The sequence below is a fragment of the Felis catus genome, chromosome D3 (assembly GCF_018350175.1).
Source record: "Felis catus isolate Fca126 chromosome D3, F.catus_Fca126_mat1.0, whole genome shotgun sequence".
Taxonomy (NCBI): Eukaryota; Metazoa; Chordata; class Mammalia; order Carnivora; family Felidae; genus Felis; species Felis catus.
Window position 1 is genome coordinate 32,434,403 of NC_058379.1, and position 16,713 is coordinate 32,451,115.

Genomic DNA, 16,713 nt, shown 5'->3' on the forward strand with positions numbered 1-16,713 from the left:
CCTGTGATAAGAAAATTTCCTGTTGTAGTATGTAAATTGCTTGAGGAGAAAATTAGGAAGTTTAAACCCACAATGAACTTAGGGAAGTTATATTTTTATTGACTAAAGAGAGAGCATCATTTAAGATATTTACATATCTCAAATATTACCTGATATTGAGTTTGATACTCATTTACACACACTATCCTTTTATTTGTCAGGCATATTTTAGGATCTTCCACTGAAGCTTCTCTGTGAGGTATGTGTAACAAAACACTTTTGTGGGTCCAGCTCTCTCTCCAGTGTTCACAAACTTTCTCAGTCCAAGTCAGATTCCTAGTGTTGTACCTCCTGGACCCCAGAGATACAGAAAACTTGGATACCACAAAGAGGAAAGCTTTGTGTAACCCTTAATAACTGTATCTGTCTTTTCCCTTCTCAGCTCCAGTGAAGGAAGATAGTTGTAAAGCATCATAGTCTAGCATTTTGTAATGAGAACTATTTTTAAGAAAGGGCTTGATTGCACATATGATGTGTTTAAAGACTCTAGTTCTTGTCCCTCTGCAGAATGTGCAGGTACACACACACACACACACACACACACACACACACACACACAGATTCATTATAATGTTCATATAGGGTATGCTCCTTCTTCCCCCATGTTAGCCAAAGGCCCATGTCTAGAAACTTCCTTTTGTCCACCCAAAAAGTTCAGGAGGTAAGAACCTACTTAATATAAAACTCTGCCTACACTAATTAAATGTTCAGATGCATGGCATGGCAGACTGGATTTGCACTATTACTCTGGCTCATTCCACTAAAATGTCTATGATGTATAATTTATGTATTTAATTTTTTTTAAGTTTATTTATTTTGAGAGCGCACACATGTGTGTGCACATGGGGGAGGGGCACAGAGAGAGGGAGGGAGAGAGAGAATCCCAGGCAGGCTCTGTGCTGTCATCCCAGAGCCCAACTCGGGACTCAGTCTCACAACTGTTAGATCATGACCTGAGCAGAAATCAAGAGTCAGGCGCTTAGTTGAGCCACCCAGGCACCCCAATGTATAATTTACGTATGTAGAATAGATGTTAACTGTGGCAAAAAAAAATCTGCAATTCTCTTTCTACTGTTGGATTTTGATGCTGGCAGCAAAACCCAAGCCACTTCAGCATTATTGAAGCAATGTAAATAAAAGAGCTTCAGAACTGACAAGACATGGCTCTTGAAAAGTGGGGCATCAAAAGTTCCTTTTAAAGATCCTCTGGATGTTTAAACTTATGCCATGTTCGACACAACTCCGTGCTCAGATTTCTTTTGCTGCCCAGAGGCCCTGGCCCCATGGGTCCTGCACTGGGAGCATTCTCACAAGCTGCACTAAGGAATCTCATTGTCTGTGGACTGAAATAAGGCGGGGAACTCCCTCACCTTGGGTGTGGCTGGCAAGGAGGGACCACCTTGAGCAAGCTTGCTCACTTCAAGTTTGCCCTCCCATATATTCTTTGCTTTGGCGTTCCCTTGTGGCTGCAGGAATTGTCTGTCAGTCCCTTCCCCTAGGGTGACACAGCAGAGGACATCACATCCCAGTTCCTCCCAGGAGCAGCAGTATTCAGACTAGTGGAAATGCCAAAGATGAATTGAGAATTTCTGTAGAGCCACACTGAATATCAAGTTCCTGAGCAAACATGGTGTAAAAGCTGCAGGGAAGCATGTGGGAGAAATGGAAGGAACAGCAAGGCTCTGCACAGGTATATCTGAACAACGTAGCCACTGCTGTGTAGAGCCAACGGCGTAAACAAAACCCAGAATAACTTCTACTTTTAAAAGGAAGAAATTTTTATCTTAGACATCCCAAAGAGAGAAGGAAGCCTAAGAAGATTCCAGCTTACCCACCAAGGAAAGGGAACATGATGAGAGAAAAAGCCTCGAGTCTTCCTAGCACAGTATCAAGGTCATTTCAGAAGTCAGATTCACAGAATATAAATTTGGACTGGCACTGTGGGCATAACACAGCAGGCATCCTGCTTCCATGTGACTCCCAGGACAGCCTAAAATATTCCTCCAGGTGTAGCCAATGGTAGACACACTTCCTTCTCAGTAAGAACAGGACCTTACTCTGTTCCAAAATGGGATTTGCTAGGGAAAAGGATTTTTCAGGATGAGCTTTCGTCCCGATAATGGAAAAAAACTAGTCCGTAGTCAGCAAAGCAGGTTCTTTCAGCGGTACCTGGTTTCAAGTATTTGAAATGGCTCTAACTTCACTGTGCTCCGGCCTGACAGCAGAACAGCCATTGACATGGCGAAAGTTCCTTAACATTTCTGGATTTTATTTTCTTACAATTTAAAGCAAGGGTGTTGGATGAGGTGATCTCTAAGGTCAGTTTTATCCAGGAGAGGCATTCAACACACTGGATCAAACAACCAGTACCACATAGGTACCAACCAGTAAACAGCGGAGGGCCTGAGCCAACCGTAACAAGAAATTGAGAAAAGCCTTTGTGCATCCAAGCCAGCCCTTTCACTAAAGTGAAGGCTGGAATGATGATACTTTCCAAGCAATATTTCTGTGTTTATGACAAACCTGATGATGTATAATACACAAATGCAAGAAAAAGCACAAAGTATGCTGCTGCATTTATTTGAAACTTGGGGAGGCAAAGACAAAAAAAATCAACTTTACCAATTACTATAAAGAATCTGAGTCCTTGTGTGTGTCAGTTGTAACTCAATCTAAAAAAATTCCTCAGTAGATCTCCCAAAATGTAGAAGAAAGATTTCGGAAAGACAAGTTGATATATATTTAAAACACACACACACAAAAACAGCGTTTTACATCTAACAGCATCTGGTTACTGAAGGTTCATCTCCCAACCCTATGCAACAGGAAGACCTTGTCAGACCTGGCAAGTCTTTGTTCCCACAATGTGGTGTGTTTTCCTGTCAGAGATGTAAAGAGAACCAGGCAGCTATGGGCAACTAACTACATATAACAGACTATCTTCATTGCTTTAAGAGGCAGTAAACAAACAGACAACTCTTGTTATCCAGCTTGGTCAAAAGAGCCAGTTACCACAACTACAGGGAGTCCCCCCAATATATATACTTCCCAGTGTAGTAATGGGATCCCCAGCCAAGAACCTTGTCTCTTTGGCCCTCTCAGTGCTGTAGACCCCATCCCTGCCTGGCTCTCTTCTCCACCAAATTTGAACTCTACTAGCGACTTTCAGAGCTCAAAGTGATCCAAGAAGGCATTCGATCCTCACTCACTCCAGCCAATGGCAAGCTCTTGGCTCTGTTTAAACATGTTCAGGATCAGGGAGACACTTATTTCTGTAAAGTTCTATCTTTGAACAGCTCTAATAGTTGGGAAGTTCAGCCATGTAATTTAGTCCCATTGTTTACTCCTTGGTTCTGTCTTGTGTGGCTCTACAGAATGTGCCTGCTCTCCCAAGTGGCTGCCTTAAATAGCCTCTTAATTTTCCTGTCTCCCTGCTACAGTTCCTACTTCTCCCTCCTCTCTTCTGCATTTTTTCTCCATTGCACTTAGCACCTAACACCCTACTAAACTGTTCCATGAAGACAAGGATCTCTGTCAGATTTCTTCACTGCCATATCCCCCAGTTTCTGGAAAAATGCCTGGCATGTAACAGATGCTGAATAAATATTTGCGGAGTGGATTAACTAACGAATTAGCAGGTTCAGTATGGAAATGAGAAAAAGAAATACAAAGGTGGAACCATCAACATGTCTTCAGAACAATCGATGCAGTTCTAATCTGTGCTCTTTAACAGACAACTGCCACGTACAGCCCCTTTGTCTTTCCTCAAAGTCAACAAATCACTGCAGCCCTAAAGTAACTAATTAGAATAGAGAAGCTTGAGGCGGTAGCTCACACCACTGACATGGTTGACTTGGAGCTCCAGAAACCCTACTTGCCAATCTGGGTTTTCTACCTGACTCCTACATGGCACTCACTACACATTCCTCTCTGGGCTCTCTTCTAGAGCTCCTGGGTGGAGCCACCATGCACAGCCCTGCCTCCCTGACCCAGCTTTTTCCCACTAACAGGTGGATGTACAGATGTATAGAGACCCTAGAGACCCTATAATTGAAGCTACTACTTAAATGCAAGGGGTATATTTATCATACTGAGTTTGTACTCATTAACTTTTTTACCACTTGCCTCTTTTACATTATGGGAGTTAACTCTTACTAGTAATCATTACATTTTGATAAAAGTGTATGTGCCAACTGGACTGAAATTTTAAAAATATTAAACTATAGTTGCCCCTTGAACAATATGGGTTTGAACTGTGTGGGGCCTCTTAACGTGGATTTTTTTTTTCTTCTTCATAAATACAGTAAAGTACTGTAAGTGTATTTTCTCTTGATTTTAATATTTTCTTTAGCTTACTATATTGTGAGAATACAGTATAGAATATATATATATATATATATATATATATATTTAATATGTGTTAATTGTTGATCAATAGTAGACGATTAGTAGTTAAGTTTGGGGGGAGTCAAAAGTTATATGGGGATTTTTGACTGGGGGGCGTTAGTGACTCTAACTCCTGCATTGTTCAAGGGTCAACTGTATTTCAAATTTCTCGTATTAAAACAGTTTGGTCAATAAAAGAGAATAAGGAAAGCTATGAAGATAAGCATTATGATATTAGATATTCTGTGCTATGTTACTATTAACACATAATTTAAAAAACATTTTGCTGATTTTCAGTAGCTACCAGTTATTCAGCACATACCCTATATCAGATACTGTGCTAAACACCCTCAGCCACATTATCTCCCTGAATACTCAACTGTGAAGTAGGTACCATAAATACCTTCTCTAACAGATGAGAAACAGGAATAACAAGGTTGTCATATGCCTGAGGTCAAACCACTAGCCCAGCATCCAGCCTGAGGTCTAACTCCTAAGCTGTGCTTATAGCCCTGCTACATTTCCAGCATTTTTTTTTCAATATTTATTTATTTTTGGGACAGAGAGAGACAGAGCATGAACGGGGGAGGGGCAGAGAGAGAGGGAGACACAGAATTGGAAACAGGCTCCAGGCTCTGAGCCATCAGCCCAGAGCCCGACACAGGGCTCAAACTCACAGACCGCGAGATCGTGACCTGGCTGAAGTCGGACGCTCAACCGACTGCGCCACCCAGGCGCCCCTTCCAGCATTTCTTATTAGCTGCTAGGATTCTAACTTCAGTCCTCACATCACCAAAGCACTTATGAATGCCGGAACTGTGTGTGCAAAGCAGAACATCTGATCTTGGCTCCTGAGGAACTGTAAACTGGTCAAATATGTGAACAGTTTAAAGAAGTGATCCAAGGCAGCATAAATGTCTAGGAATATATAGTAAGCTGTAAGCTGGTATTAGTCAAGGACACATTCATGGAAGCTGATTTTATCTTAAAATTTTTTTATGTTTATTTTTGAGAGACACAAAGGGTGAGTGGAGGAGGGGGCAGAGAGAGAGGGAGACACAGAATCTGAAGCAGGCTCCAGGCTCTGAGCCATCAGCCCAGAGCCCGACGCGGGGCTCAAACTCACAGATTGTGAGATCGTGACCTGAGCTAAAGTCAGACGCTTAACCAACTGACAAACACCCAGGAGTCCTGGAAGCTGATTTTAAAGTGGGTTCAGGGGGGAGAGAGGATCTAATATTGCCCACAGGGCAACCTGATGCCCACCTGCATCAGAGTCATCTGGGCCAATGCCTAGGCCTTGGGTTGGACTTTTTCCAAAAAGGAATGAGACACCTCTGTAGCTCTTTAAGTGAAGGAAAATTATGATGAGATTATTTTGGAATCTGACAAGAAGTGAAACTGAAGGAAAGGGGGATGAGTTAGAAAGTGATTGTACAAATTTATTATAAAGTGAAGATTAGCTTCCTGTTGCTACATAACAAATTAACCCCAAGACACTGTAGCTTGAAACAGAAAACATTTATTATCTCACAAGTTTCCGTGGTCAGAAAATCCGGAGCAGCTTTAGCTGGGTGATTCTGGCCGGGCATCTCAGAGGTTGCAGTCAAGACATCAGCTAGGCCTGTAGTTAGCTCAAGGCTTCCCTGGGGCTAGAAGATCTGCTTCCAAGATGGTTCCCTCTCACAGCTCCTAACCACATGGACCTCCCTGTTGGGCTCCTCCAGCATCTCATGACATGGCAGCTGGCTTGCCCCAGAGCAGGTGATGCATGAACAAGCAAGGTACAAGTCACAGCGTCTCTTATGACCTGGCCTGGGAAGTCACAGAGCATCGTGGAGTATTCTGCAGTATCCCACTGGTCACACACTACTCAGTGTGGGAAGAGACCACCCATAGACATGGCCACTAGGAGGCAGCCTCCTTGGGGGCTGTCTTGGAAGCTGGCCACACCGCATGATAAGACAGGGAAATGAGAAGACACAGAATTGATCTGAGACCTTTTAAAGGAATGTTTGGTTTGCATATGGCTACAGAAAGAGCCAGAGAAATAAGTCTTAAATAACTCAGGTTTTGTACTTGGCAAATGGAAGCAGCACTACTTAGAAATGAGGGAGTAGAAAGTTTGGTGAAAGGGAACAAATTTAGTTTGATTTATGTTGATTAAGAGATGCAGTGGAATCTCTAAGAAAGGGGTTGGCTTTAAGGGCCAGATAGTAAGTCTTAGGTCTGGTGGGCTTCATGTGGTCTCTGCTGCATACTCTTCTACGTGGGGGGGTTTTATTTGCAACTCTTTAAAAATGCAAAAACCATGCTTAGCTCATAGACTATAGTCTGCCTTCGCTGACCTAAGCAGACTGTCCTATAATAGGTGAAGAGAAGCCTAGAACATGATGAGCAGTGAAGGACAGAAATCTAAATCAGTCCTTAGTTGTACTCATTAATGTCTTACCAATTGTCTCATGGACAGTTACTTCTTTACGAGTGAAGATAAAAGTTAAAATATGCCCTCGCTTCAAAAAGTGTTCCATCAGCGAAGCCCAGTGTTCCCAATTCTAGCCTTGCCCAGTGGCGCCCCCCGAGGGGACTCTTTGGCCCAATGGCGGGCCAGCGCCAGTGGTACCAGCACCGTGGACCAAGGTGCCACGAGGCTGCACTGAGGCGCTTCACGTCTGCTCCCTGGTTCGATCCTGGAGCTGGGTTCAGTGTCTGCGTTTTATGAGGAGGAAACTGAAGCGGTATGAAGCAGTCACACGCTGCCCAGATTTACTCCTACATACCTATAATCCAACAGCTGGCTCACAAAGGGTAATCTCCTCAGCCACCAAAGTCACCCAAATAAATAACCCTACTTCCTCTTTGGATACTGAAGTTGTAACAGAACCTATGAACACCTGTTCTGAATATATTGGGCATTCACTAAGGCTCAACCATAAGGAGAGATCTGCTAGGGAAGACTATTCAGGGGGTGAGGGAAATGAAGCTCCTAACAGAGACACCCAGCAATTAACTCCTATATCAAAGCATGCCTAACCCTTAATGTGAGGACAAAAATGCTGGAGGCAAATAGTCATCTACTCTTTAGAAGCCAAAAAGCCACTGGTGCAAATCAGATACAGTTTTAATAGTTGGTTCTAATGCCACATAGGTGGAACAGTCTTCAAAGAATATTGAGTACCACCAATTTTCCTACAAAAAGGGAAACCTATTTCCAGAGAGCTCCTGGCTCTGCTTCTAGAAAGCTTGTATGGAAGTAGCTACCTAACCAGAAGACAGGTACCAATACACAGACCACAGGATCGCCTAGAGCGCTCACAGAGCTCTGGGAAGCCCAGCTTCCAACAGGAAGCTTCTTGTTTAGCTGTAGTGCCTTCTAGTTTAGGTGAAGAGTTGACACAGTAACTGGTGTATTCAACTTTTATTCCTACCAAACTCAAAAGGCCACACTAACAGGGAGGTAACACTGCAAACTAAGGAAAGGCGGCAGGATTCTGGATTTATTTCTTGCTTTGGGCAATAAAATAAAGCATTAGGCAAGTAATAGGACATTACCAAAATAGTTTCTCCTGATAACTCATTTCTCTTCTAAAAAAAAACTAAACTGATTGGTTTGGTTAAAACGAAAAAAGTACCCTATTTCTTGTTCAGAAACTAAAATGAAATGGGGATGCTTTGTTATTCGCTGTATACATATAATTAAAAACCCATCTCCTAAATTAAATCTAGGGTCTGTCTTCAAGACAGACTGATCTTCAAGATCAGTCAGTAAATTAAGTGTGCGTGCAGAACAGTTATCACATTTGTGGAATGGCCCCAAACTTGAGCAGGGGCAGGCACGGAGGCCCCACACACAGCGTGCGTTGAAAGGACGGTGTTCCACCGCCTGGAGCACTGACGCTGGATCCGAGAGCCACAGCCAGACCTGGAATATCCATGGTCTGTAATTACAACCGACTCAGGACAAAAACCCAGAGAAACTTCTATTTGAAAATGATGGGAGAAAGCCATTCCCTTTTACACTCTGATACCTTGGCTTCTGGGGAAGGGATATCAGAAATCTAACGTGTTTAGTAAACAAAACTTTCCATCAAATAATAATAATAAAGATAAAAGTAAAGGTAAGCTAGGGGCATCTGGCTGGCTCAGTCAGTAGAACATGCAACCCTTGATCTCAGCGCGCGGGAGTTCAAGTCCCACCCTCGGCGGGGGGGGGGCGGGGGGGGGGAGGAGGCATGGAGCCTACTTAAAAAAATAAAGAAAGAAGGTAAACGTAAGCCGTAGACCAAGATCTGGCAAATTCACTCTCTTTCCAGAGTAGCCATGCACTGATCACACATGCTCGCTCCAACAGACCAAGTGTGGAGCGAATTCGCCGCCCCACTGCCGGGGGCGGAGCGGGGAGTTGGGGGGTGGGGGTGAACGTCTGCCACCTGCTGCTGCACCTGCGTCTCCGGGTCCTGGGCTCCGCTGGTGCTTCACGCTCTGGCGCAGGCGGGGGCTGCCAGGCCCTCCAGCTCCGTGTTAAGTCGGCCAATCACCCACTCCAAGGCCTCGCGACCCTGCCGAGAGAACAGCACTGAGGAACCCTACCCCCCCCGCCCAGGGATGTGCCCACCTCTAAACTGGTGAGATGAAGATGGTGGCTGTTCAGGTCCCATCACGCTTATCTTCTCATACTTCTGCCAGAGGGCATCTCAGGAAATGAGGCCCCTCCAGGTGCTGGGGGTACCTACTGAACATCAGTGCAACAGCAGTGATCACAGGTATTCATTGTGATGCAATACTCTGTAATTAAAGTTGAGAACATGTTCTCAAACTAAAAATCAAGGTTTAATTTCACCTGGCTTTGCCACCCAGCTTCCATGATATTTTATCATACAGAATTTGTTTTTGTGCTTATAATGAATTCCAAATAGAAAGCATTGCACAGATCAATATTGAATCCATTCCCAGACCAAAACGAAAGTTACAAAACCAAACTATTTTATACTAAACAAATTTTGAAAATAATCACTACCACTTTCTTAATGATTCTCTTAAAATTTTTTTATTTATAATAGAAAGCCTAGGAGAATAAAAAAAACCAACACATGAATATGCTTATTTTTATCACACTTCAATCCACCAAAAATTTGAAGTGGCTGGGTAACTGTTTACATGCACTTGCCCTAAAAATGCCATCTTCCTCTGAAACTACGCTGGGCATCCCTGCACATTGTAGAGGAATCAAGATAATCTACATTTTCTGATACTCATCCCTGCTTCCAAATGTGGTTTCCCAACTCACAAATTTCCATGTTCCCTTTTAAAAGGACTCTATACATGACAGTTTTTACACCATTACCTCTACAAGGTTATACAGCTACACTAGGTGGAACAGAGTTACTTACAAGTGGAACAAGAGGCTGTCACTAGAGAAAGGGTTCAGTGTCTAGGCTGATACATGGGACAGAGTGCAGTTTTGCAGCAGAGTGACAGATGTTCTGCCCTGCACCCACTGCCTTTGCAAATCCAGGGTTTATCTGCAAGGAACCTGCAAATCCTTGAGGAATTAAGACGTCAGTGCTATACAGCTAAACTTCAAGAGGGAACTTTTTAAGACAGTGTTGCTTAAAAATAGAAAAAAGGCACAAAACAGTATACACAGTATGGTTCCATCTGTGTTTAATAAAAGAAAAGGAAAACAAACCCATATATCCTTGGCATTTGCTTAAAACATTTCTGGAAACCTTTGTAAAAATCAGGAGTTAACTGGCAGAGCCCAGGAACTCTTCCTCTAAAGGGGAGGCTTTCACTCTTCAACAGAGACTCGTGTGTGTGTGTGTGTGTGTGTGTGTGTGTGTGTGTGTTTTAACTATAAACATGGATTGCTTTTATGTGTTTTTTGAGGGAATACTTTTTATAAAAGCGAGCAAAACTCTGATTTCAAGATGGTGGGGAAAAAAAACCTTTGGCCCTTTCTCTGCTGAAATGTCCATTAAACTATCAGGAATAAAATTGAAACAAAACTTCAGAACCCACGGAGTCAGCACCCTCACTGCCCATAAGAAGTTGGAAGGCAGAGGCATGGGCTGTGATGCGGTAGAGGGGGTCCAACACAAGCCATTCAGAGCCCAAGGGTTGTCCAGAGAGAGGGGACACACAGGGGACAGCAAGGGACAGGCTGAAAACCATTTAACAGCCTGACTCTTAGACCCCTGGGTTCCACCCCAAAAAATAAAGGTTGAGGAGTCTTGTTGGGAGAAACTGAACCACTTCAGAGAGAAGGGAAAGGGGGGGGGGGCGGTGGAAAAGGCCACAGGACACCCTCGATGACCTGCAGTGAGCCCAACAGCCAGCAAGCCTCACTCCTCACCCCCACCTCAGCTTGTGTCAGGTACGTCAGCATGAAAGACACCCGAGGAAGCCTCCCATGCAAAGGGGCACAGAGGAGACACCCAGATGCAGAAGAAAGCTTCACTTAGTGTTTACCTGCAGAGAGAGGAGGGAGGACACTACATCTATGAAGCAAGAACAGGATCCCATAAGAAAAAGGAAAGAGAAATTAAAACTACAATTTGCCAAAATAAAAACTCATGAAATTCTTGGAAGATAAAGTCCAGGAAACCTCCCAAAAGGTAGAACAAAGATGAGAGAAAACAGAACAAAATTATGAGATCAATCCAATAGGACCAAGAGGACTTCCAGAAAAGAAGAGAGAATGGTGGGGAAATCGTCAAAGAAATCATTACCAGAACCAAAGGGACCACCAAGTTCCCAACACAATGAATTGTTTGTTTCTTTGTTTTTGATGTCTTGCTGACATACAAAAGCTTTATGTATGCATGTGTACTTGTAGGTATGTGTTTACAGCTATTTATTTTCCTCTTTTTTACTGAAATGAAATTCACATAAGTTAACCATTTTCAAGTATACAATTCAGTGGTATTTAGTACATTCACACTGTTGTGCAACCACCACCTCTGTCTAGTTCCACAGCATTTTCATCACCCCAAAAGGAAATCTCAAATGCATAAAGCAGATTCTTCCCCATTTATACCTCCCCTCTCCCCTTGGCAACAACCAATCTACTTTCAGTCTGTATGGATTATCCATGATAGATATTGCATACAAATGGAATCATATAGTATGTGGCCTTTTGCATTTGACTTCTTTTATTTAGCATAATGTTCTAGAGATTCATCTGTATTGTACTGTGGATCAGTACTTCATTCCTTTTTATAGCTGAATAATATTCCAGCATATGTATGGACCACCTTTTATGTAACCATTTATCAGTTGAAGGACATTTGAGTTTCTACTTTTTGACTATTGTGAGTAGCGCTACTGTGAACATTCATGTATAAATATTCGTGTACTTGTTTTCAGTACTTTGGGGTATACAACTAGGGGTGGAGTGGCTGTACCATTTTACATTTGCAACACTATGAACAAAGCTTCCAATTTCTCCACATCTTTGCTAATGCTTATTTTCCATTTAGTTTATTACAGCCATCCTAGTGGTTGTGAGTGGTTTCTGTGGGTTTGATTTTCATTTCCCTAATGAATAATGATGTTGAACATTTTTTCTTGTGCTCATTGGCCATTTGTATATCTTCTTAGGAGAAATGTCTATTCATATTATTTGCCCATTTTAAAAAAAAATTTTTTTTTCAACGTTTATTTATTTTTGGGACAGAGAGAGACACAGCATGAACGGGGGAGAGGCAGAGAGAGAGGGAGACACAGAATCGGAAACAGGCTCCAGGCTCTGAGCCATCAGCCCAGAGCCCGACGCGGGGCTCGAACTCACGGACCGTGAGATCGTGACCTGGCTGAAGTCGGACGCTTAACCGACTGCGCCACCCAGGCGCCCCTTTTTGCCCATTTTTAAATTGAGTTGTCTTTTTGTTGTTGAGTTGTAAAGAGTTTTTTATACATTCTGGATAACAGATCCTTTTTGGATATGTGATTTGCAATTTTTTCTTCCATTATGTAGCTTGTCTTTCCACTTTCTTGATAGTGTCTTTTGATGCACAAAACTTTAATTTTGATGAAGTCAAATTTATCTACTTTTTCTTTTGTTGTTCATGCTTTTGTAGTCATATCTAAGAATCCATTGCCAAATCCAAGATCATGAATATATACCCTTATGTTTTCTTCTAAGAGTTGTATAGTTTTTGTTCTTTTTTTTTTTTAAGTTCGTTTATTTATTTGGCGGGGGGGGGGGGGTGGCAGAGAGAGAAAATCCCAAGCAGGCTCAGTGCTGTCAGCACAGAGCTGGACACAGGACTCCATCTCATGAACCATGAGATCATGACCTGAGCCAAAATCAAGAATAGGATGTTTAACCTACTGAGCCACCCAGGCACCATAGTTTTTATTCTTATTTGTAGGTTTTTGATCCATTTTGAGTTAGTCTTCGGATATGGTGTGAAGTAATGGTCCAACTTCATTCTCTTATATGTAGATATCCAGTTATCCCAGAACCATTTGTTGAAGACACTATTCTTTCCTCATTGAATTGTTTTGGCACCCTTGTTGAATATCAATTGGCCATAGATACATGGGTTTACTTCTAGACTCTCAATTTAATTCCACCGACCTATTTGTATATCTTTATGCTGGTCCCAAATTGCTTTCATTACTGTAGCTTTGTAAAAAGTTTTGAAATTGGTGGGGCACCTGGGTAGCTCAGTCAGTTAAGCGTCTGACTTAAGCTCTGGTCATGATCTCGCAGTTCATGGGCTCAAGCCCCATGTCAGGCTCTGTGCTAACAGCTCAGTGCCTGGAGCCTGCTTCAGATTCTGTGTCTCTGTCTCCCTATGCCCCTTCCCTGCTCATGCTCTCTCTCTCTCTCTCTCTCTTTTTCTCTCTCTTGTGCATGCACACTCTCAAAAATAAACAAACAAACAAAAAAAGAAGTTTTGAAATTGGGAAGTGTGAGTCCTCCAAATTTGTTCTATTTCAATATTGTTTTGGCTATGCAGGATCCCTCGCAATTCCGTATGAATCTGAGGATGGGCTTTTCCATTTCTGAAAAAAAAACGCTATGGAAATCTTTATATAAGAACTGTCTTGATTTTTCAGAATGTTTTGGGTAGTACTACCATCTTAACAATTATTAGTCTTCCCATCCACGAACAAGGGATGTCTTTCCATTAATTTATGGGTTTTTTTTTTCATTTCTTTCTGCAATGTTTTGTAATTTTCAGTGTACAGTCCTTCACCTTGTTTTATTTCCATGTATTTTATTCTTTTGGATGCCACTGTAAATTCCATAGTTTCCTTAATTTTCTTATGAGGTTGCTCATTGCTATTGTAAAGAAACACAATTGATTTTTATGTGTTGATCTTGTACCTTCTAATTTAGCTAAATACCCTTTATTAGCTTTCTGGTGGCTTAAGGTTTTCTACATATAGGATCTGCCATCTATGACTATGGATAGTTTTATTTCTTCCTTTCTAGTTTGGATGCCTAATACTTCTTTTTCTTATCTAACTGCTCTGGCTAGAACTTCTAGTACAATGTTCAACATCAGTGACAACAGTGGACATCTTTGTCGTGTTCTTGATCTTAGGGGGAGATTGCAGTCTTTCATCATTGAATAGGATGTTGGCTGTGGGTTTTTCATAAATGCCCTTTATCATGGAGAGGAAGTTCTTTTCTATTCCTATACCTAAACTATTTCTAGAATTATTATTTCTATTCCCAGAATAGTGTTTTCATCATGAAGGGGTGTTTTTTCAAATGCTTTTTCTGCATCAACTGAGATAATCATGTGGGGCTTTTTCCATTTGTTCTATTAATGAGATTAATAGAGATTAATGAGATTAACAAAATTAATGAGATTAATATTGTTAATATTAATCAATATAACATTGATTTTTGTATTTGAACCACCCTCCTGCTTCTGAGATACATCCCAGTTCGTCATGGTGTGTATCCTTTTAATATGCTGTTAGATCCAGCTTGATTTTTGCATCAATATTTATAATATAAATTTTTGTTGAAGATTTTTGCATCAATATTTATAAAGGATATTAGTCTAGATTTATTCTCTGGGGGTCTTTACCTAACTTTGGTATCAAAGTAATATTGGGTCTCACAGAATGAGTTAGAAAGTATTCTCTCCTCTTTTTGGAAGGGTTTGCAAAGGATTTGCATTAATTCTTTAATGTTTGGTAGAATTCACCAGTAAAACCATCTGGCCCTGGTCTTTTCTCTGTTGGCAGATTATTTTTGGTTTTGTTTTGCTTTGTTTTTTTCCTTCATTCATGATTTTATTTATTTTTTCTTGATAAGTCTGGCTAAAGGTTTGTCAATTTTACTTATCTTTCCAAAGAACCAACTCCTGGTTTCATTGATCTGTTCTATTGTATTTTTAGTCTCTGCTTCATTTATTTCTGCTTTAATCTTTATTATTTCCTTCCTTCTACTGAATTTGGTCTTTGTTCTTTTTCTCACTCCTTTAGCTGTAAGGTTAGGTTGTTTATTTGAGCTTTTTCTTGTTTCTTGAGGTAGACCTGTATCGCTATACAATTCCTTCTTAGAACAGCTTTGCTGCGTCCCTAAGATTTTGGACCACAAAATCTTCATTGTTTTCATTTTTTTGTCTTCATGTTTTCATTTTCATTGGTCTCCATGTATTTTTTTAATTTTCTCTTTGATTTCTTGGTTGACCCATTCATTGTTTAGTAGAATGTTATTTATTCTTCATGTATTTGTGTTCTTTCAAATTTTTTGTGATTGATTTCTAGTTTCATACCATTATGGCTGGAAAAGATGCATGATATTTTTTAATTTATTGAATTTTTAAATTTATTGAGATTCATTTTGTGGCCTAACAGGTCATCTATTCTGGAGAATATTCCATGTATACTTGAAAAGAATGTGTATTCTACTGTTTTCAGATGGAATGTTCTGAATACATCTGTTACCTCCATCTTATCTAATGTGTCATTCAAAGCCACTCTTTCCTAGTTGATTTTCTTCTCTCTAGGTGATATATCCATTGATGTAAGTGGGGTGTCAAAGTCCCTTACTATGACTATATAACTGTCAATTTCTTCCTCTATGTCTGTTAATAGTTGCCTTATGTATTTAGGTGCTCCTATGTTGGATGTATATTTACAATTGTTATATCCTCTTGTTGGATTGTTCCCTTTATCATTATGTAATGTTCTTCTTTGTCATTACAGTCTTTCTCTTAAAGTCTATTTTATCCAATGTAAGTATTGTTACTCCAGCCTTCTTTTCACTTCCATTTGCATAGTAAATGTCTTTCTGTCCCTTCACTTTCAATTTGCAGGTGTCTCGGGGCGCCTGGGTGGCGCAGTCGGTTAAGCGTCCGACTTCAGCCAGGTCACGATCTCGCGGTCCGTGAGTTCGAGCCCCACGTCAGGCTCTGGGCTGATGGCTCAGAGCCTGGAGCCTGTTTCCGATTCTGTGTCTCCCTCTCTCTCTGCCCCTCCCCCATTCATGCTCTGTCTCTCTCTGTCCCAAAAATAAACGTTGAAAAAAAAAATTAAAAAAAAAATAGTTCAATTTGCAGGTGTCTTTAAGTCTTAAGTCTTTTATTGGCAGCATATATATGGGTCTTGCTTTTTTATCCATTCACTCACACTATGTCTTGATTGGAGCGTTAGACCATTACACTTAAATTTTGCTTGTTGCCATTTTGTTTTACAGGTGTTTTTGTAGTTCTTCTCTGTTCCTTTCTTCTTTTGCTCTCTTCCCTTGTGGTTTGAAGACTTTCTTTAATGTTATGCCTTGGATTCCTTTCTCTATTTTTTTGTATATCTATTATAGGTTTTTGATTTATGTTTACCATTAGGCTCATCTATAACATCTTACACGTACAGTAGTGTATGTTATTAAGTTGATTGTTGCTTAAGTTCTAAAAGCACTAGATTTTTACTCCTCCACCCCCATTTTATGTACATGATGTCATATTTTATATCCTTTTATTTTGTGAATCTCTTGACTGATTTTTGTAGATATTCTTGATTTTACTGCTTTTGTGCTTTAAACTCCATACTGGTTTTATAAGTGTTTAATCTACTACTTTTATTATATGTTTGCACTTACCTGTGAAATTGTTTCCTTTCATAATTTTCTTACTCCTGATTATGACTTTTGTTTTTTCAAAGAATTCCCTTTAACATTTCTTATAAGTCTGCTTTAGTGGTGAACACTTTTAACTTTTGTCTGGGAAACCCTTTATTACTAATTCTATTCTGAATGATAACCTTGTTGGGTATAGTATTTTTGGTTGTAGGGTTTTTCTTGTCAATACTTTGAATATA

At 40.8% G+C, this 16,713-nt stretch overlaps 1 protein-coding gene across 4 annotated transcripts in view; it reads right to left on the minus strand.

Moving 5' to 3' along the window:
* The window catches only part of PRELID3A (PRELI domain containing 3A), a 39,232-nt gene that overhangs the window by 436 nt on the left and 22,083 nt on the right, over positions 1-16,713 (minus strand). Inside the window, exons 6-7 of one of the 4 annotated variants that reach the window (XM_045041872.1) lie at positions 8,868-8,984; positions 5,928-6,240 (exon numbers count right to left, since the gene is read on the minus strand). In XM_045041872.1, the coding sequence (XP_044897807.1) occupies positions 8,901-8,984 (84 nt within the window). In that variant the 3' untranslated portion in view covers positions 5,928-6,240; positions 8,868-8,900. Of the gene's footprint in view, positions 1-5,927; positions 8,348-8,713; positions 8,985-16,713 lie in introns of those variants that run through there. The other 3 variants (XM_019814970.3, XM_011287939.4, XM_011287938.4) reach the window with 3 other exon arrangements.